This window comes from Phaethon lepturus, unplaced genomic scaffold (assembly GCF_000687285.1).
Source record: "Phaethon lepturus isolate BGI_N335 unplaced genomic scaffold, ASM68728v1 scaffold15309, whole genome shotgun sequence".
Classification (NCBI taxonomy): Eukaryota; Metazoa; Chordata; class Aves; order Phaethontiformes; family Phaethontidae; genus Phaethon; species Phaethon lepturus.
The window spans coordinates 45,135-68,139 of record NW_010561342.1 but is presented as its reverse complement, the minus strand read 5'-3'; the positions used below and the strand labels follow the sequence as shown (position 1 = coordinate 68,139).

The window sequence follows — 23,005 nt, the reverse complement described above, 5'->3', positions numbered from 1 at the left end:
AGTTTCCCAGGCAACTAGAATTACTTGCCTGAGCATCCTTCCAGTTGCTGCTGTCATATATAGACTTGGGATATACTTAATGCCTAAGCTTCATACAGGTTCAAGAGGCTCAGCTCTTGAAGCATGCCTGAACATGCACTGGTAGGACAGTGTCTCCTCTTCTTAGAATGGTGTGAGAGAAAGGGAAAACAAGATTATGGTTATGTCCATCTTAAATTGTGTAATTGTTACCCGAAGGAATAGTTAGTCAAATGGAGGCTGCACTTAACTTATTTTTTATCGAGAACAACTGATTGAAATAGAGGGAGAAAATGTGCTGAACTTACAGGGAAAACACATTCCAATGCACATGGTTATACTGGTTCTGGCAATCAGCTGGATGGGTGAAAAGGTCCTTGGAGAGTTGGTATTCCTGAAGCAGGCTGTGTCCTGCAGCTTTGCCCTAGAAGTTTATACTTTAAAAAAATGTATTAACCACTACACTGTAAGCTAGCCTGGGTGAAGGAATCTTCCACTTCTCTGCTGAGGTGGTATTGCTGTACAGGAAAGGATTTGTGTTCCACCAAGATGAGGGAGAAGCATTTGTGTAGAAGCCTGACACTGTCTTGCAGGGAGCAGCCCTGCTTCCTTAAACTGGCATATTCGTTTGTCCTTCTGAAGATTATTTGTTTTATCCCGTGATGGTTTTGATGTAAAATCGCCAGACTTTTGGAAAAATGCTCGAGAGGTTAATGTAACAACTGCAATTGTTTCTATTAAAGGCAATTTTCAAGTTAAATGTAACTGAAAACTGTAAAAAAGCTGGAGTGTCTGCTTAATTAACAAATGCCCTTAATAGGTCTTATTCCTAGTCTTTCAGTATGGTGCTTTTTACATAAGAATGACAAAATGAACTTGTCTACTAAAAAAAAAAAGATGGGGGAAGGATGTCTGGCATGAGAGCATGGACTGATGTCTTGTTTCAATTACGCATGTAGAATAAACAGCCTTGACTATGACAGCAATGTTAAAATAGGTTAAAAGGTTTGTTTAAGCAGCACAGAGAGGATAAAAATGACATGTTTAAAAGAAACATGATCTGGGTCGATGTCTGTAAAGAGCAAAAAGCTAATTCAGAATGAGGAATAAGTATGACCATGTGTATTTCTCTTGTTGTATTTACATTATATAATTATAGAAGTGTTGCCAGATAAACTTATTTCTTATCTGTAGCCGTTGTTGATTTATATTTTCTTACATACGTTAGAGGTTGATATGTGCTCTGATAACATCTATGAAAACTAGCATCTGGGCTTTGTCAACAATTATTTCCAAGAACAATGATATATTTAGGTCAGTTATCTGCAGAATACCATGGTACATTGATCTTTTGCAGAGCTAAGTCTGAAAGTGGTTTGCTTTCTTCAGGCAGTGGACCTTTTTGGAGCACAACCTTTTTCTTTCCAATGCAATAAGTATACAAGGCAAGGAGGCAGGGAAAAGTAATCAAGCAGAAGATGTAACAAGCTCTCTGAGGAATGTATTGTATATTTAAATTGTGATACAAAAACTTTATTGTGAGGGAAAAAAAGTTACAGGCCCCAGTTTATTTCCAGTGTGTTAGGAAATACCTCTTGGACAATGATCAATAGACTCTATACAACTAATTTTTGTTTTTCTTCTCTGTTTGCTTTCCAACAGAAGTTTCTGAACTTCCCTAGTTATTATTACAAATTCATGTGCAGTATAGAGATACAATTCCATGGGATACCAGCAGCAGTGGCAAAGCCAGTTTTAGAAATTACCTGTGTTATTCTGCTTGCCTTCTCACAGCTGTTTGGCTAGATCTGGTTTATGGTGTGGAACAAAATACAGCTTTATATCCTGAAAAGTATCAAACTTAAAGAGGGGTGAGGGACTGTGCAGAAGTGACAGGGGAGGAAGTGTATGGGAGAGGAATTTGTTCAGTAGTAAAGCCAGCTTCATGAGCGTTTAATGACATTACATTGTGAACTGCTGTAAACTAGGCTTCAACCACAAGTAAATCTGTACATGATCAGAGCTGCCTTACTTTAATGAAACTTTTCTGTGTTGCTCTCCTTTACTTTCTTTCTAGGAGGAAGCTCACAACATGGTAGTCTGACTTACAGGATGAAAACGATGAGCTCCAGTGTTGAAATACTACCTAATGGCCAACAAGGCTTTTCTCAGGAGTTTAAATTGCTGCTTTCTAAATAGCAGTGTTGAGATATAGCTCAGCTGGGAAGGTCATATACTATGTAGATTATTGTTTGTTTCTTAACCACCCTGTGCATGGAGCCTAGTCAGGAGGAATGAGGGCTAACCCCTCTCACTGTTGCAATCTGATCAATTACCTGTACGTTCATTTATGCAGAACAGCAGCTGGCACAACTATGGTCATACAAAAGATAACCTGGTATATATGACATCTGAGTAAGGTGATGCAACCTTGCACTTCAGTTTGATCTGGGAGAATGGAAAGCCAGATTCAGTAACGAGAACTTACTGATACCACCACTTTCCTCAGTTTGCTGTCTAGCCCCTCTTGAAAGGGTCTGTCCTCCTAGCAGTCAATATACTCTAAACAACTCATTTGTTCACTATATATAGGTCTTATCCACGCCAATGTGTAGTGTTACCCCTGAGTTCCAACAGGCAACTGCAGTTGTAAATGAGTGAGTTAGCTGTGTGTATAGTTTTCTAGCTGTTAAGTGTCCCAGAAGCCTGTATTGTGATAGGTTTATAGCACCTCTGTGTAAGACAATGTCAGTAGTGTTACTTGGTGTAGATGTTAGGATAACTGTTTATGAATGTAGCTGAATGCATGGCTTACCTTTCTCATACTGTTCTTGCTTCTTATTCATCAGATTCAAGTAATTGAAAATGATAAGGCTTCTAAGGGAGGGCAGATCTATGCTACCAATACAAGAGGACAGGTTCCTCCTCTTGTCACCACAGACTGCGTAATCCAAGACCAAGGTAACTGTCCTTGTTACTGATTTGGGAGTCTTTCTAGGTGAAACCAAATTCTGAACTCCTGTTGTCTTTCAGTGCTCTTGTCTGCAGTGCACAGCACAGTTTCTCATTGAGGGAACTGAGCTAAGTATGCTACAAGGTGATTTTAGCACACTATATTTTGCAAGATAAATGAACATGGTGATGCTAACACAAATACACTATTTTCTGAATATTAACTGCATGAGCTAGCTCATTAGAGCAGTCTTAGCAGTAGGTACCAGTGTGCAGCATTTCTTTAAATAGAGTATTGACATTTCCAGTGGGGATTTCATCCGTATTATTTTCTTTTAATATGTTAGATATGATATGTTTCAAACTAATCTCTATTGAGATTCTTATTGCAAATAATAGTGGAGTTTTTCTTGATATGTTTAAATCTCTGCTTTAAACTCAAACAGCAAGAAAGGATTTACCCATGGGGAGGGGCAGTGGGCTGACATATAAAGGAAAGAGATGGGCAGAAGCTTGCATGGGGGGAAGAAAAGCATGTATTTAACTTAGCATATGCGCTTGTTGCTTTATGTTGTTGTTTTGATTTTTCTGGTTTGTGTTTGGGACAGGCGGGTTGCTTTGAACAGCCTTTCATTGTGTGCTATGTTGGGTATTCTAGGCCACGCCAGCCCTCGTTATATCCGATGTACTACCTACTGCTTCCCATCGTCTTCAGATATGGCCAAACAGGCTCGCATTCCACTGGCAGCTGTCATACAGCCTTTTGCTATTGTTCCACCAAATGAGGTAAGGACTAACTGAATATTAGTCCTATGTGGTTTTGTCTCCTAAATATTACAGACTTGTTCTTCTCTGATAGGGTTGGGGGTAAGGATGTTTTACCTCTGACTGTGAAAGAGTAAGGCAGCTGAGATGTGGTAAAAGACTATGAGATGCACATGGGTTATGATGCAGCTTCAAGGGATAAAAATCTTTGTTTAGGAAAGGTACAAGAGTGATGACTCTAATCAGAACCACTAGGTTCCTGGTGTTCCCCCAACTGCCTCTAGTTTATGCCAGCTTTGTCAGTTGCTTGCTCTGCTGGAACTCCATAGGTATAGGCAAAGACATTAAAAGAGGATGACCACAAACCGTATCAAGTTAAATTTAATTTCACAACAGACCGAGAAGATAATGGTATTTTCTACTTAGATGAGGTGAGTGATAGAAGACAAATGTAACCATGCATTTTTGGCACTCATTTGGAGACACTAACCTAGTCTATTCCTTTTCTCACATTATCATCTCTAATAGCCCTTCATATTCCAAACATATCCCTAGTTCTTCTGCAAAGTATTTCTGCAGGTTGACAGTATCCTGTGTTCTTAAGAATCTGGTACCCAGATTTGCTGGCATCCTCAAAGGGTTTTATCAGTAGCAGGGATAAAATTGGTTTTCAAGTGCAGCATTTAGCTGCATCATCTGTAGGATGATCTTTCTTGTTCTTCGACTCCTGCTTCCTTCACTGCACAGCTTCTAAATTCTCCAAAAAAGGTCTTCAGAATGCATTTCCTTTTCATGTGCTGCACTAATTTACTTTCAGAGCGCTGTTTGCTGGGAAAAAAACCCAGGGATTTCATGAAAGTTATAGTATGTGATTGTGTCTTCAAAAACTCCATATAAAATGCATGCACAGAAAAGCCTAATTAAAATTGCAAAGTTTTTCAGCGCTTGGTTTTGCAGTCTTTGATTTTTCTTTAACTTTGTTTTATTACTTGTAAATTCTTAGGGGGTTTTTTTGAAAAATATGTTGGAAAAAAACAGATGTTGTTCTTTATCAGGATGGATAACTTCCAATCCAACAGACCTCTGTAGTTTGAATTAAGAGTATTATTTTAGCAGCATAGTATGTAGTTATCTCCTCTGTGGTCCACAGGGAAATAAGGATGTATTACTTATGGTTCTGCAGATACTGAGTCTCACCATTTGTCTGCTAGACAGCAATTTGGGGTTTCGTTCCAGTTCTTGAGGGGAATGTGCAGACTTGGCTTGTTGCCCCCCTGCATTTTCTCCTTGATGAAACTCCTGCTGTTGCTTCTCCAATCCTTCGCTTTACCAGCCAGCCTTTACTCTTTATTCCCTTTATGCCAGTTTCTGGCATACTCCCCTTTATGCCCAGGTGGCACTTGCCGATTCTGCTTTCACGTTGGCTCTTCATTTGTGCATCTTTCAGTCTGCCTCTAGTCATTTACATCCCCTGTGCATGGCTCTACTGCCTTCTGCATAGTGTTTGGATAGGGTGATCAGTAAGTTGCTAAAATCTAAATATCTTCTGCATACATAAATTAGCAGTATGTACCAATACTTGTACTTGGCCAAGTTCAGGAGGGTTTTCCCAGGGTTGGCAAAAAGATGTACTCAGTGACCCACCCATGCTGAATTGTTGGTGCTCTCAAGCTGTTGGAAGGGTCAGTGGAATTCATTAATCTATAAAGAGCAGTGTATTTTTCCCTAGCCTCTTTCTTGGAAGAGTCTAAAATAACCTCTGAAAAATGTCTCTCAAAATTGGCAAAAGTCCAGAATGGAAAATTTTAGTCTGAACAATTATAGCTTGGTAAAGTTAAAAGAACTAAAGAGATGGTGTTACAGTAGGAAGCGCTGGGCAGTCTTAGCTGAGGCAGTTTTTCCAAGGCTTGCCTGTGCCCTTTGTCTTGAGTGCTGCTGCCAAAATAAGATCTTGCTCTTAAGATCTTCTAATAAAAACAGTCTTCCATATGGGATTTATAACAACTTTAATTCTGAAAAGCCACTTCATTTTGGAAGAACTGGGCTTTTTATAGAGGTAGAATACATTCAGAGGGTTATTTCTGTTTCTGAATTTCCTAGTATGGTGCATTCTGCCTGGAAGTAGTGACTGCAAGGCACAGAATGTTCTTAGTTTCAGAATATCTAGCCTATCTTATGGATAGTGTCTTTTAACAATGCCTACAGGTGATGCTCATCATGTTACAGGGCTCAGTACAAAATGAGAATCTGTCTAATCTTTTTATCTCTTGATAAACAGTATGTTGTACGTAGTAACTGTTTAAAATAATGATTATTTCTTTCTTCTAGTCTTTTAATGAATAGTTTCCCTTCATCTTTGTTGCAGCTTCAGCTACAGATACGTCTCTGTTTCTGCTGTTTCTAATATACTCTGTTAGGACCCAGAGAATTTCAGTTCTGTTTCTTTTCAAAGGAGGAGGAAGAAAAGCAATGGCTACAAGGGTTTAGTGGACCATGGATGTGAAATGGCCCAGATGGTTTGTACAGTGGGTAATGTGGTCAGGAACAGCTGAGAAACAGACCTATTTTAGGTCTGAAACATAACTGTAAGGACTTCAGCAAACCTACACAGTATACATAATTCATTATGATGCATATTGCACAGACCATGCCTTTCTGTGTTAGTAAAGCCAGATTTAAAAGGCTATAGGCTATCACAGCCATTCAAGTGACTAATAGACTTGTGAGTGTTCCATAAATATAATTCTTCATTCATTGGTATTTTACTTTGATAATCACTTCTAGTTGAGGACTAATATAAAATAGTATATAAAATATCTTTGCATTTTTAGTGATCTGTTGCCATAGAATTCATATCTGCCTTTTCTTTTTTCCTATGCCATTACTATACTAAGACAGTTAGAAACAAAGGAAAAACCTTACCTTGCTCCCATTTCCAAATAATATGAGGATTCAGTGCAGTCTTCAGATGGCTTGTTTTCCCCTCCTGGAAGCCAGTCCTGAGTGTGGATTTCGATTCATTGACAGGATTGTTTTTTACACTGATGAAGCGTTACGTTCTGTCCAGGTGACCTAAATGATATCAAGAGAATTGCGGATCATATTTTCTTCTATCCATGCTTTGTTTGACACTGTGTAATCTGAACTGCAGCAAAAATTTAGTAAAAAAGCAATGAAATAGCTAAGTCTACTGACAGTGATAGAATTGGATATGTGTATGAGAGGGAGTGTGAGCACAACAGTACAGACCTTATTTTCTTTCTTAATTGAACGCATTCACCATTTTGGTGGATGACTTGTAAACGGTGTTACATGTTGATACCAGTTGGAGGGTTGTGCACTTTGATTGGTGTCTGTTGCTGAGTTTACACTTTGACCATCAGAGCAAAGTGTTGAGCTGTGCTTTGCTGTGCAGACAGCAGGAAGGAGTGGCTGAGAGATTCTTCATCTAAAGCAAATGGATAGGAGGGAGTCAGAAGAGGTAATTGGGGCCCTGGAATTGGCAGAGATGTGTGTGTAATGGAGATGATAGACATCACTGTGCTATCAAATCTGTTTTGTTCCCATTACTCATTGACAAGGAGGTCCTCTGAGAAATTGTTTGGAGTTTACTGTAGCTTCTGCAGGTTAGTAGCGTTTTGTTCTGCCAATTAGATATTTTTCATTTATCTCTTCTTTCAGATTTTACTCTGAAGAATCAATAGTGCTCCAGCTGACAGAACCTGGAACACTCCCTGAAGTTTTGTAATTCTTTTTTTTTTTTTTTAAAGTAGCTGTCAGTTGCATTCATAGAAACAGTATTCAACTGGAAACTGAGTTTTGAGGATTTGTTTCCTTTAACTAAGAACACAGGGAGGTGGATAGGGAGATAAAAGATCCTGGGAGCTTTCAAATAAGAAGTTTAGGTCCAGTGACTTAACAGTAGTATTCTCAGAAACACTCTTCCAACTTGGAGGTCCAACCTGGAAAAAGAGAATTCAGGATTGCAGCATGTCTGAAAGGCAGATTTAAGTTCATTAGTCACCGTGGGTTCTTTTGGGGAAAGTGGAATGTCTACACACAGGGGCTGGTTGTCCCATCTCCAAAAGTGAAGTGGGAATGTTAGCATACAAAGTGAATAAAATTTTTTTTTTTTTTTTTTTTAGCCTAAGGTCTGGGGAAAAACTGTCAGGAGCTGAGAAATACACAAACTTAAAGAGGGGCATCCTTTGAAGAGGTGTACAACAGATATCTCAATTTCCAGTAGAGAATGGTATGCAAATTATCCCTGTGGGAGAAAATAAGAACACAAAGTAAAATTGTCATGGTGCTAGATAAGGGTGTTAAATGAAAAGATCTCATGCATGTCTTCAAGTAAGACATGGAGGGGATCCCCAAGACAAACAGTGTTTGGCCCTGCAGTGAGAAGGAACTGCAAAATTCAAAATTACAGAAATACAGCGGAATGAAAAGACAAAGATGCTATTGCTTTATACCTTGATAAAAACTTCCCAGCCAGTTGAAACCTGGTGGAATAATACTGTGTCTGAAAGGTCCATAGCATCTAGAAGTCTGGTGGAAATGCTGAGCTGAGAGGACACAAGACCAACATAAGTGAATACAAAACAAGACAAAAATATACCTGTACCAGTAGGCTGCAATACCGGTCTTCACATCAAGAGAGGGAAGCTCAACTCCACAATTTATAGTTGAAAGAGTAAGAAAGATCTAGTGCAGCTAAGATGCAGGATTTCAGATGCTCACATGTAACCTGGTGAAACTGCACAATGAAAACATTCTACAGAAGCCATTATCAAAATGTAAATAGTAAAACTGGTCACACTGAAGAAAAGTTCACAAAGGAGGCTTTACTTCAGTGATGTTAAATCACAAGTGAGAGTGAATTTAAGACATAAGTAGAGACCATTCAACAGAGATCATGGTAGGGTTGTGTTTGATATCCCAAGAGCAGCTAAGTCAGCAACACCTGGCATACAGGCACTGAGCTTCAGAAGAGCAGAGCAAGTGAAATGGATTTATTCAGAAAAGCCCTCAAGCTGAAAGTTAGAGAGGCAAAAGCCATGGAAGGCACATAGTCCCTTACAGATTGCTACAAAAACCCTACAGCCAATCTAGAAAATTATAAACTAGTGAACATTACATGTATACTATATATCATTTGTAACAAAAGCTGTTAAAACATTCATTCCTTACCCCCCACCACTCCAGATAGTGTCTTAACAGCTCTAGACATTTCTGAATTTTATCTTACCAAGTCCTTATTTATTATTTCTTAAAAATAACAGTTCATTTTCACTCTCCTGATTTGGATGATCTGTGGAAAGCATTTGTTTGTTATAGATTGAGACTACAGTACTATTGTTTGACAGAACGTATTTTTAGTCCACCAGTGCTTTAGCAACAGTCTATAAAAATAAACTAGCTCTTACAGTTATCATCATAGACCAAGCCCTGCGTGAATTTGTTTTGGAGATGTATGAATGTTTCCAGAGCCTGAATAAACCACGTGATCTTGATTTAACATTTAATACTACTTCCTAACAAAAGATAGTTAAAAGAGTATTTCATGTTGTAAAAGCAAATATAAACAACTCCAAATAATTATATATAGTTTTAAATGTTTTAATATCTAAATTACCACCTTCTTTGGTCCTTAATAGTCTTGTGTCATCGTTCTCTACCATGTTCTTTCCATGTTCTTTCCTATTGATGTTAATTTTTTTTTTTTTTTAAGAAATATTCATTGGTGGGAATTGAGTATTTCACTTCTCATTTTCTTCTCAGCTAATTAACTAGTTAAGTAGATAGAATTGGAATGGAATTACTTCTCAGAAATGCTGGTGTTGCTAAGGGCCATTTAACCTTTTCAGGATAGCCAACTTTGATGATGACCAGTGCAGCTGAGCTGTTTGGAAAGCCATGGTTTTTACAGAGGTGACAGTATGGTTTCCTAGGTAAAGCTGTAAGGTTAGCAGAAGCTAAAAATTCAGTGAAGTGAATAACTAGGGCATGATGCAATGTTATAAGTTTAGGTTCTTTTGTTTCAAGAACAAAGTCAAGTACCAGAGTGCGAATTTTCTTTTAGGCTCCAAGTCTACTCCTTGGTGTTTTAAATAAGTCATTCATAAGTTAAATAAATATGATGAATTAGGGAAATTCCCATACTCTTGCAATCTACCCTTGGCTAAGTAGGGACTCAGGTTCTGCTGTCCGTATTCTGTAGAAGGGCAAGCAGGCTGTAGTTTTAGTTTAAAGCATACTTTTGTATAGACGTGCATTTATTAGTGGTTGTGTGCTCATGCAGAACTTTGGTTTGAGGAGAGTGAGGAATGCTTAGTTTGCAGGCAATACAAAATGGTTCAAACTAAACATCTTACTGACTGCTCCTTTCTATTAGGGATGTGTTAAAAAGCACAGACTGCAGAACAGATCCTGAGGTGTTTGCTGATAACATCTACCGACTGTAAAAAGCTGTCATTTTTATCTTACCCTTTGATTTCTGTCTTTTAGTTAGTTACTTATTTACAGGAGGCCCTTCCCCCATATTGCACGAGAGCTTAGCTAATTTAAGAACTTTTGATGAGGGACTCTATCAAAAGACTTTTTTTCATAAAGGAATACATTATATCAAATAGGCCATGCTTATCTGCATGGTGGATAACTCGTGACAGAACTCAATAGATCTATAAGTCATGACATGCCTCCTGAAGAGCAACATCAGCTTTTCCTCTGTGTATCCTACTTATCTGTGTGTCTTTTTATGTTCTCCTCCATTGTAGTATCTACCAGTTTGCTTTCTTTGGAAGTAGGACTTGCTGGTCTGTAGCTCTGGGATCACCCAGAAGTTCTTTGCAAAGTTTGTTTTTGTATTGCTGCCTTTTTTCCTTTTGGACGCTGGAGCTTATGCAAGCAATTGGGTTTATGTATAGTTCAGTAATTTCACACTGAGACTTTTTAGACAGAAATTGCATGGTTAGACAGTACAATTTTCCATACTACTGGTAACCTTTTTTTTACCTGTCAAAAGATCATAGTTTTAAGAAAACTTTCTGAAGTTCTGAGCGATTGGTGACAGTTTTGCCCTGCTGTCTGTTTTGAAAAGTCTCACCCTTCTCGATGTTGGCTTGTAATTTTGTAATCGTCATATGTACTTGGGACTTGATGTAAGTGAGATTCCTTTTCATATTCACAACTACCAGAAATGAAATGTCAGAGCTCACTGAATGTTTAACGACCTTTTTGCTTTGTGTAGACTTCATATGACCCGTTATATCTAGGTTATTCAAAATCGCTTCATGTCTGTTGACAATACTGGACTTCTCTCCAGTGTAGGTAACAAAAACTTCCTCTTATCGAATGAGTACTCCACAGCAAAAACAGCAGCTGTTGACCAGTGAGGAGATAATATTTTGCTATCTCTGAATTGTAAGTGGTACAGATTGCTTTGCGAACTGAGCGGTTCCGGTCTCTGTATTGTCCACGATCCAGCAGAGAATGATTTTGTCAATGTCTTTGGAGCGCACTATCAAGGTAATCTGTGCTTGTTGTAATGTTTTTCTAAAGCACATGTGATATAATTTAATAGTTAGGACACTTAGTCTGACTGTGTTGAAACACTTTTTCACCCTCCAGGAAAGGGGGTAGACTACCAAGCTATTTTCCTGTTTGTACGGAAGAGTTGCCTCCTTTAAACTTCCACAGATGGAAGTCAGCAGACCAGAAAGAGAGCACATGCACCAATACCACACTGTAGATGTGTTAGTTAGTGCCAGTTAGTTTCGGGATAGGGCCATGCTACCAGGCGTTCCTTCTTGTTCTTGGGACTGCCTTGGTATTTTTACAACCAATCCATTGTTGAGCTATTTGAAACAATCAGTCCATATAGAGACTGTCCAGCTAGCGTAAACTTGTATTCTGAACTCATTGCTGTATACCACACTGTTAAATGTGAGCCTAAGCACTACTATTTCTTCCATTTTCCAGATATTAAAATAAAACAAGTTCCAAAGCATCCTTTTTGATGCCTTAATTTGGGAGAGAACTGTGAGACTCTGGTCTCATAGTTCTGAGTCTGCCTGGACTATGGAGCAGGAGGAGTATTTGACAATCTTTGTTGCTCTGTCCATGCTATTTTATTTTAATTTGTTCAACTAGCTAGCACCAAGTTAATGCCTTGTGTTTTTGCATAGCAGGGGTGCCTGGGGTGCCAAGCTCTCCCACATATGGTGTGGAGAGCCCAGAACTCTCAAGCATCTCCAGGTGCCTCACCCAGAAAGTTTTGTATCGCTTTGGAGGCCAGTGTGTGTAAGTTAGGTTTCACAACGCCTAATTTAAAGGTGCATAAATCCTGTATTAGGTGGGGCTTTCTTTATGGAGTATGCCCTGTGCTAATCAGCATTTGGTAATAAAGCATTTGAAATTTAATTACTTCCCAAGACTACTTCGTCTAGAAGAAAGTTTTTTGTTAGCCTATTGGGCTCTAACTACACTCTGTAACTAGAATGAACTTTCAGAGCCAGATTTAGCAAAGTCTTTGGCAGCAGAGCTTTTCCTAATTCAAGTAAATTTCCTGATTTAGTTTTTTCTGCCTTTTTGTTTTTAGTGTACATTTTAAAATACTCTTAAAGTGTACTCTTCAAAATATTTCTATAGTGTGTTGTTGTATGCACCATTGTTGTTATGGTAAGGAGGTAATTCTGAGAGATGAGGACAGTGACTTGAAATTTGACATTTATATAGACCTTATTAATATTATAATCAGAGTTCCTGATTAATTTTTTACAAATTTGAAATTTAGACTGGGAAAATGCCTTTCTAAAGACATTGTAATTAGTTTCTGAGAAGTTGGAGACCGTTCTTCAGAACGGTAGTGGCAGAAGAAAAACCTGACTAAGCAGGTAAATATAGAAGGGAAATAAAAAGTAACATTCATATCCACTTAATTAGCTGGCCAACAATATTGATAATTTTTTTTGCCAACAAAAATGACACTCAAGTAAAAAACTACTTTGGCTCTAGCTAGATACCTCTAACCAAAAATGGCTGCTTGAATGGCATCTGCCATTCTGCCCGTGCCTTTTCCTTTATGGACTGCACATTTATCTCCTGAAACGGTGTTTTTCTCCTCTTATGCACTGGCCAAAGTTGATCATAGCAACAGCAGTAAATTAAACAGTGTAAGACTGTGCAAGCTCTAACTTTAAGCCATTAGGGATGTTACTCAGTTACCTTGGAAACTTCACAGAGTCAGAACACACTGGTATTTAGTAAGGGCGGGAGGAAAAGTTTGTGTTTTTCTTTTTAAACTGAAGTTGTTATTGCATTTCAGTTTATATGTGTTTTACTTGTCTGTGCGTATTAGTGCAGTACTGTATTTTGGATGCAACCATGTAAAGTGTGTAATTACATAGAAAGAAATGTTTTTTAAAGTTGAATAGGAAGCTGATGTTGGGGGGGCAGTTGTGGTTGGGTGGTTTGGTTCTGGGCTTTTTGTATCAAACAGACTTTGCACCAGGTTACTTCTAGGGCCTAACCACAGCAGGCTCTAATGCTGCCCTGTAGAAAAGCAGGAGAGACTAAGCCTTCTTTTACAGAATGTCCATTCATTACTTCTGTGGGAAGGGAAGCTCCTCTTCTTGTAGGACAGGAAATAGGTGGAAAGGACTGCTTTTTCATATGGTGTTTAACAGTAGTAGGTAATCCATGTTTTCTAAATAGAGGTATAGATTACCTCTTCAATGCTAGAGTAAAGGAGCAATAGAACAGGTCTGTGCCCTTCTCAGGATTGCTTTGCTTATAACTCAGTTCTGCACAGCCCCCTACTTGTGACATTCAGCTATAGCTCAGTGTTGATAAAAGAGAGTAGTTGCATACAAACATCATTAATGGTTGGAGGTTCTGGAGTCTGCTTGAAGCATCCCGGCTATCATAGTAGTGAAAGTATTCATGGAAGAGAGACTCAGAGTATGAACGTTTCTATGTGATGTGGTATTTTTAAAATAACAACTAGTTTTGCTATTGACCTTCAAAACCAACTTTGTAGAAAGGACTTGACTTTTAAAAAAGGTTATTAAACTCATCCCAAATAGCCTTGCTTCAGAAGTAAAGTCCTGCTTTTTGTTCACATAACAAGAATTCTCTTTGTACTTTCTAAGTACTCCTGTGGCAATTGGCTAGCTATAGTTGGCTTGTGATTGCAGCATGACGCTTTAACTACTCCTAGTTCTTTCTGATTTCAATGGAAATAAATTAATTAGCCTTAGAGACGTGTTTACTAATAAACATTGTTCAAGAAGGCCTGCAGGTAAGCACAACTATTTTATCCACCTCCAATTAAAACACTCTTAAACTTGTCTGTGCTTTTTTCCTAATTAAAGTTTCTTCTTTAATATGCTTGGCTGTGTAAAAACAGAAGCAAGAGAGTTCCTATTTTAGAAAATTCTCAGGAATGCAAACATGAGTAGTCAGTTGGTTTAAAAAGTCACAGTAACACCTTCTAACAAAAGAGAAACAACTCCAGGTTTTCAAGAAGGAAAGCAGCCCTCCATTCAACAGACTTTCATGCATGATCTGAAGTCAGTAACTGCTTTTCTCTCAAATGCTGAAAAATACTACATATATACATGTATATACACACACATGCTCATCTGTCTGTGCACCTATATATGTGTGTGTGTGTGTATGTATAAAAAGAAGAAAACCCACATATTTGGTCTCTAAAGTTTATGATAGTCTAGCAGACCAGAATGGTCCTGAAATCCAAAGTTAAGGTTTGGTTTTGTTCTTGCTACAAAGACATGAATAACATTGATAATGTTCTTCTGATGCAGAAATTCATCTAGAAGTGTTGCTTCAGAGGTCACTACACTGCATTTAGATTTATTTACAAACTTAAATATTTATTCCCTAAACCTACAGCTGCATATTCCAGAAGTACCGTTTGGAGTGTTGCTTAATTGGCTATCCTAAGGATATTCTAGAGCATGTTAGAAATGGTCACAGCTTTGTTTGCATTAAATGGTCTTTCTCCTTCTAAAACAGAACTCATATGCCAATTTACCCATTACCTTTGTATGTTACAGGCTATGCCTGTATTTTAAACTGTGGTGTTAGATTTATCATTTATTTACCAATCTTCAAAAATTTTATGTGAGTGTAAACTAGCATTGATGTGACCATACAGCACGTGTAAAAGACTGAGCCTGTCAAGAAGTCATCAGTGGTAATAGTATTTGGAGCCCAAATTCTCTCTGCTATTTTGAAGATACTCTAGAGCTCTCCTGCAGTGATCTGCAGAAAGTAGAAATGATGCCTGATTGAGGTGTCTGTAAGAGTTCTATCCACTTCTTTGAAATATATTGCTAAATATCTTTTATTTTGTTCTGTGCTGAATGAATTTCAAGCCAGACGGAGAACAAAACACTGAAAGTTAAACTTTTAATTTTACCTTCCTTGTAATTGTTACTTACTGTTTCTGTAGATAAGTTTCCTAAAACTTTCCTGTCTTTTTTTTCAACGGTTTTACAGCTAATGTGACAATTTTGCCTAAAAATCTCAGACAAGGACTGCAGTGCTGGACCATCTGTGATACTGACATGTGGGAAGTGGAACTGTGGATTAGTACAGGCATGAACCTGAGTCCTTTCATGTGATTGAACATGTGCATATGCCCTCAGGGGTGTTAACAGGAAAGGGGCTGGGGGGACACACCAGATGACAACGGCAACACTGTCCTAGGGTAGTTTTGTCTGTCTCTTACACCTTCCCTTGTTTTCTTCTTGTGTGTGTGAGACTGCACCAGCTCCCACTCAGGCTAGGATGAGTATAGACTGGACTGAAGTAGGACTTGTTTGAGATCTGATTGTTTTAAAGTGCTAACATTTTGGAATTCTGTTGTTCAGCACAGTTTCTTGATTACGAAATTTCATGCTCCTGCTTATATCATCAGTTAATCCTGGCTGCTGACCTTCACTTGAGATACAGCATGTCTATACATCCAAATAACAGTCAGCACTTCAAAGCTGCGAAGTGCTGGAGAACGCTGACTTGTTAACGCTTGGTATTCCTGGTCTGGGATCGTGACTGGGAGAACTTGTGGTGCCTCTCTTAAGCATGGATAGTAAACTTTTCCTTTTTTGTCTTTTTTTCTTTTTCCTTTTTCCCCCTTTCTGTCACCTGTATGATAACAGAAGTTCTAAAGAAATAAGCTAACTAATTTTGGTGTTTTTTTACATAAAAAATTTTATCATTATTACATGTGTTTTCCCCCATCCTCAAACTTTTTAAAATCCTTCTTCTCATGTTGAATAGAGTAGCCTTTACACTCTCCACACTGCAAACTCTGTTCAGTTAGTTGCAATACTCACCTTAAAAAGGGAATGCTGAGTAAAGATTTCAAGGACAGTCTGAGGTATAATCTGCTAAAATCAATAACTAGTTTTCTGTTTATTTTAGTACACACTGGATCTTATCCATGCGTAGTGTCAACTTGAAATTCATCTACCATGCCACAGTATTTTTTGCACTGCTGTGTATACAGGTGAATGTTCAGCCTGGGTCTGCAGGGGTTTTGAGCAAGAAGGTTTGAACATGCTTCTTGCATTTTTTATGTGGTCTGTAAAAAATCAGGATAGAGCCCAGAGATACTGCATCATTTGGTTGATGCTTTAGCTGTGCTGCAGTTATGCGAACAATAAGGAAATAGATCAAAAAGCACTGGGTTACGGAAAATACTTGAACCTGCTGTGAACCCTGCAGAGGAGATAGTCCAAATTAGTTTGAGTCACAAGCTGAGGACGCTGGTAGTGTTTAACATCTAAAAACCAAGAATAGGCAAAATAATTTCTATCTTCAGAGGGAATGGCTTCTGACAAAAGACAGTAGGAACATCACAAAGGGAAAAGCTTTCTTGACATTTTAATACAAATCAGTAAAGCAACTCAAAACCAGGGGATTATTTGTAGACTGGTTAATCTTTCTCAAAAGCAATCTATGATGATATAATAAAAGAAAACAAACCCCTTCAACAGTTCTTGGAAACACAGACAATTTGGTTCATGACATAGGTTTTTACCCAAAAACATCAGTGTTACATTTCAAAATTTTCTTTGATTATCTGGAGGAGTTTTTTCCTTGTTTCTTTACTGTACTAATAAAACACAAGATTTACCTGGGGTAGCGGTCCCACACTTGGCCAACAGCCATCTCCTCTGTTCATTAGAAAGTTATATTGTATAGCATATCTTAAAATTTTCATGTGACTATTTTAATAATTAGACTTGTATCAATGTCAGTATAAATAATAACTCCAGACTGCCTTTCTGAATTTGTCGCCCTGGCAAACTGCGCAGCTTGTCTGTTTAATGAACTGTCTGAATTGAATAGTTGGCAGTTTTGTGTCTTCTTTTCTGTTAATCACCCATGCAAATACAGTGTTTAGTGTTTGCTGTACATCAGAAGTATAAAATATTTTATCTGCTGGAGCACTGCTGATCATGGAGTACAATTTTAAGGAACTGTCATATTGGAAGTCATCGGTAGTTACATATCTGTGCAGCTCTCCATACCTATGAGATACTCCTCCTTCTGAAACAAATAGCCCTCATCAAAACGTGTCCTGAAAGCTTAGATTCACTAAATCTGGAGTTTTCATGGGACATGCTTTCAGAATCATTTGCCCCTGAGATAATTTGCAGTTGAAAAGGCAACTTGTCATATGTAGTATACAATGTTACATTGTGTACAGTGACCCTTCCTGTCTTCCCACAGTAATGTTCTTCAAAAGTATAGGTAAGAACTGGTGGCAAGTGCCTCTTCTTGTGGGGATGAATAAGGGTGTGATAGAGACACTGATCTAACTGAAAACTACACTCACGGAAAGAGTTTTTGTATTCCTCTTGGATGTAGCCAGGCTTCGCAAGCTGTGTGGGCCTCTTTTCAATATGATAGCATTCCTGTTGTTTCAGTGCTGGGGTGTTAAATGCACCTAAATGATGGTGGAGTCAAACTAAGGGCAAAAACATAGCTCCTAATGTAGACTTGTCACTGTACTGATAGGGTCTATGTAAAGGAGTGAATAGGAATCTGCCTTGGCTGTGGTAGGTAGGAAAAGGCAAAGACAAGGTGTGGTGTCCATCACATGTGGAGATTTTTCTTGCAGCACAGCTACAAAATGTTTTCATGCAGCCCAGTCTGTATCTCAGTTGGCAATAAAAACAGATGCTGTATATATTTTATTTTGTTGTGTGATAAATGGCTAGTTTTCTTCAGTGTTTGCGTACGCCTCTCTTGTTCTCCAGAGACACTCTCGCTCTTATGATTTTTCTCTTTAGAATGCCTTTCCAGAGATGTGCCATGACAGTTCTTACTCCTACACTTAAAATTTCCAGCTGTGGCCTGATCCTCTGATATGAATACAGTGATACTCTGCAGGCGAGTATCACAGCAAACCCCAGGAGTGGATCAGGACTTCATTTTTATAGCAAGCAATAGTCATTCAGCTTTCTCAGGCTTTAAAGTGCAGGTTACAGTCCCTTTGGAAATTTTTTTAGACATCTTTCATCTTGGAGCTGTGCCATTAATGTCTATCTATTGCTTTGTGATATTGTTCTGACTTGAGAGATGTTCTTGTTGAAATATTTCCAAAATAAAACTCCTGCTATCGCAGCTATATTTGGACTAATAGTGGGATAAGTTATGATTTATCAGATCGGCTTTTAGGACTTGCGCTCCGGCAGGGCCCTAAGGTTCCAGAGAAGGGAAAGTTCATGCAGGTCTCTTAGAGCATTTCCCATCTCTTCTGCCCAATCCTCCTTTGCTTTAACCAAAAAATGATAATGTTCTGCCTCCCAGCACAACTGAATCTTTCTGCCTTCCTATTCTTGCTGCTTACATAAAAGCCTTTTATGTGTCCTGTTCAGATTTAGGCTACCAAGTGTTAACTTTGTCATTGGTTTTGAGAAATACTTATATTTTGATAGTGCTGGAATGCCAACAATCAAAACCTAAGTGTTCCTTTTTGTGAGGTCCATCTCTGTTCTCGATTAGGTGGTCCAAATAGGCAAATCGGACAAATGTCTGTGAAAAGACGAGGGGGAAGAGAGGTGTAAGGCCGTAACAAGTCCATAGGTATAGCAAATGTCCAAGTTGCTATGGTACACCTAATTTGATTCACTTATTATTCTTAGAGATTTAAGAGAGGAGAGAAAGAAAATGCTGATACTTCATAGGTGGAAGGGCAAAAGAAAAAGGAGTATTGCATTTGTTTAAAACAAACAAACAAAAAACCACAGAAAAGAGATTTTTAAAATTTTATCTTATTGCCCTGCTCTAATGAGAGTTTGTCACTGATTTCCATGGGGCCATAAACAGATCTCTGCTTTATCTTCTGGTATACAGTGACATCTACAGAGAGTGGAGCACATCAAACAAGACTTTCCCATTTCGTACCATGTCTTTTTTATGAACATTTTTCTTTTATGCATTCATTAGTTTAAACTTACTACTTTATTCTCTTTAGTGCATGTACAGTATTATTTCTCTCTGTACATTCCCATGGGGATCTCTTTTTAAAAAAAAGTTACTTCACCCTGACAGAAGTTATTTTGGCAGTTGGAAATGCAATAGCAGTTTACACACCCAAACAGAAATTACTTTCTCTTGATGGGTAGAATGTCTAGTCTTATGGTGCAATGCCCTGAAAGATTTCAGGTTTTCTGAGGCAAAGTTTTTCACAACTGTGGTGTTCACATCAAGAAGTGTTTTTTTGATGCTTTCTGAGTGCTTATCCTGAATTTATCATACAGATAGCTTTATTATTAGATGTGTTAATTATTGATGTAATGTTTTAAATTATTTAAAGAAAATACTAAAATGTAATTTACATTTAACTTTAAAAAATTCCAAATTATTAAATCAATAAAGATACACATAGGGCTTCTTTGCAGGATTTTTCTTTGTTAAACAAAATTCTTAATTCTATTGTGTGCATTTTTGGTTGGTTTTGGTTCATTGATTTATTTTTTTCCCCTTAATTTTTTTTTTTTAAGTTTCTGCAAGCTTACTAGGAAGAAAAAATAGCTAGTTTCTGAAGTATGATTTTATTGGTGTTTCATCCTTTATTTCTCTGGGCAAGATGAAACAGAATCCAGCCTAGTATATGTTTACAGAACGTTGCCTGCGGATACTATTTTCTTAAGACTTGAGCACATATTTTAACCCCATGCACTGCACATAGTCCCAGTAACTTCCAGACTACCATTTAATACATAAAGTTAAATGTGCATGTAAATCTTTGCAAACATAACCCTTAGGCTACTGAGGCTCTAACCCCACATTTTAAAAAGGACTTTATAAGAAGTTTTGTTTTGTTTTTTTTTTTAAAGAAACTTGAAGGGAGGGGAAAACTAAAATTTCCACTCCAAGTATGAAAAGGCAAGGAAAAAGCCCATTATTTTTATTTCTGCTGTCTTTAAAAAGGTAATTTAGTAAGTATGTGTAGAAATGTAGACACCTAGTTTCTGAACTTCATGGCATTTTTTTTTTATTGTTCTTGTTCATGCTTTTTATATAAAGGTCTTAATTTTGGTATTTCAAAATATGATTATTTGGGGGTAATTTTTCTTTGCTCTTGGATAACATTAAATGTATCAAAACAAGGTTTAAAATTACTAAATCAATGTGTATAAATGCATCAGGAGTTGTTTTAGTCTTGTTTTTTTCCTCTACTAGGTCAGATACTATAATAATATTGACTTCAAACCAGATCCAGGCCTCATTAAACTAATACAGCAGAATGATAATTAGAAAATTGCCAAGTAATGAACAAAACCCAGAAGTTTTAAAACTTATTAAGCGGTTGTGGCTGAAGAGCAGGTTTTATAGCCAAGGCTTTCATGTCTGAAAAATTACGCTGATAGTTTGCCAGCTGACATTATTGGTTAATTTGTGTTAAACCCAATTTTTGTAGAAGAAAGAACACAAAGTAAAATAATATCGCAGTAGAGTAGGAGGGAGCACTTAAAACCCATGTAGTAAAAATCTACTTGTATGTATAAAATCCTTGGCAAAAAGCATTAAACCCTTTGGAGAAATAAATGAGTAAAATAGTCTCTGTAAAATATAAGCAAACAATAAAATATATGTAAGCAGTGAATGCTAGAAGGACATGAATTATTTTCTAGGTGTTCAAAGACTCTTATGCTCCAATAAAACATGAAGTGTAGAATAGATGAGATATGTCCACTCCATAAGAAGAGACAGAGTAATTTAAAAAAGTGAATATGCTAGTGGTAATGTTTTAGCATTCAAAGGCTGTCAGCATTTTTCCTCTTGTAGAGATCTGTTATGTGTCCAAACTCTGGATTTCTTTTCTTATTCTTACGTTCAGAAATTTTTAGTTGGGATTGAAGGGAGTAAGAAAAAAAAAAAAAAAAGAAAAAAAAAAAGAAAAATTCAAAATGTAAGAGTTTCACAAATAATTGAGCAAACTTCCATTTTTATAGTGGTTTCAAGTATGACGTTTCTAACATCAAGTATAATCACAGGCATCTTTCAATTGCTGCACAGTTATTACTGAAAGAGGCATCTGGAAAATGTCTTCCATTAGCTGTGGTTTTTGGCAGAGGCTATATGCAAGCATGGTCAGTGTAATTAAACTGGCAAGTGCTTGAGATACTGTATTTGTTTGCTGTATGTACTTTCCTTCAATAAATATTAGTATTTCTTCTAAATCTCCTACTCTGACTGGTGACCCTGACAACATTTAAATGTTAGTATCACGTGTAACATCGCAGCATTGGGGGGACAAAATGTTAGATGCTTTCTTAGCAAATTGAGAGATCATTTGCAACAGATGAACAGCAATAGATTTCTTCAGGAAAAGCTCAATCTGACAGAGAAGGCAAAATACCTGACTCCAGCAGGTAATGAGCTGACTCTTTTAGTGAGCTGTAAAACCCTTTTGCTGGAGAAAGTCAGCCTGGAGCCCTAAACTTCCAATGCTTTCAAAACTTAGTAGGCTTTTGGTGTGAACCCTTACTCTCTTTCTGACAAATGTCAGAATATGGCCTGTGAACTTTGAAATTTAGCCCCTTGGGTGATCTATGGGGTTGAGCCCACTGTACTGCAGATTTTGGGTGAATGCTGAACAATGAATGATATCTTGATCAGGTGACCTCTAACAAGAGTTGTCTGAGCAGTAGCTTTCTAGCTTACTTTATTTGGTTTCAAATTTGCATTGCTTTTTATAACTTCATATACTTCTTCATCTAGACACCTCTTTATCTTGTAAACCATGGTGAGACTGGACCAATCCGATGCAACCGATGCAAAGCTTATATGTGTCCCTTCATGCAGTTTATTGAAGGTGGAAGAAGATACCAGTGTGGATTTTGCAATTGTATCAATGATGGTAAGTGATGTTTCTCTGATCTGTGATTCATACCAATTCCATAGAACTAAAAAGAAACCATACCCCTAAAACAATTTTCTTGACTTGCTGACTTGGTGAGAAAATAGTTTCGTGAGATGAAGTAACTAGCCCTATTTCACAAATGAAAAAAATGCTACCGAAGAAAAATACATAGAAACCTTTGTTCAGTACCATTTAAAAAAATAAATGGATGGAAAAGTGCTGACTCATGAAGTCCAGTCTGATACGATCAAAACTTTATTTACAAATATTATGTTAACATAGGATACAAAGCTGCTTGTATTGCTAACTGAAAGCCATTTTTGTGCGGAAAGAAATAATATCTTTAAGAAATCTAAATGTCCAGCAAGAACCAAATATTTAGAACCATGTTAGCCTAATCCCGTCCATGACTGTGGATGCAATGGTTAAATAACCTATTAATCTTACTGTGACAAGTGTTGGTTTTCACAGAAGATACCATGCCATATTTGTTCAAGTGTGCTGCATGTGACTCATAACTGCTCTTGTGCTCTTGGCTAAATCCCAAATCTTTGCCAGAACTAGCCTTTCTAGACATTTGTATCAAGTTGGATTTCCTCAGCTGGATCTCAGCGGTATAGTGCTTTCCCTAATACAGTAATCTTTTCAAGTCTGAAATATGAACCTTGACAGACTTGTTCTTCTTTTCTGCCTGACGCTCAAATGTTTGTGTGAGCATAGCAGATAACAAATTTCATAGTTTGTTAACAATTTAAGCTCTCATAAGGAGAAATTTAAATGCAGTTTGAGAGAGACATTTAAGTTGCAATGTCATTTTCAATCATGCTTTGTCTTACTACAGTGTCTTTTATCCAAGTC

At 37.6% G+C, this 23,005-nt stretch overlaps 1 protein-coding gene across 1 annotated transcript in view; it reads left to right on the top strand.

Moving 5' to 3' along the window:
- The window catches only part of SEC24D (SEC24 family member D), a 50,832-nt gene that overhangs the window by 8,307 nt on the left and 19,520 nt on the right, over positions 1 to 23,005 (top strand). The window contains exons 6-8 of the mRNA XM_010293986.1: positions 2,868 to 2,979; positions 3,629 to 3,756; positions 22,006 to 22,144. Coding sequence (XP_010292288.1) covers positions 2,868 to 2,979; positions 3,629 to 3,756; positions 22,006 to 22,144 — 379 coding nt within the window. The remainder of the gene's footprint in view (positions 1 to 2,867; positions 2,980 to 3,628; positions 3,757 to 22,005; positions 22,145 to 23,005) is intronic.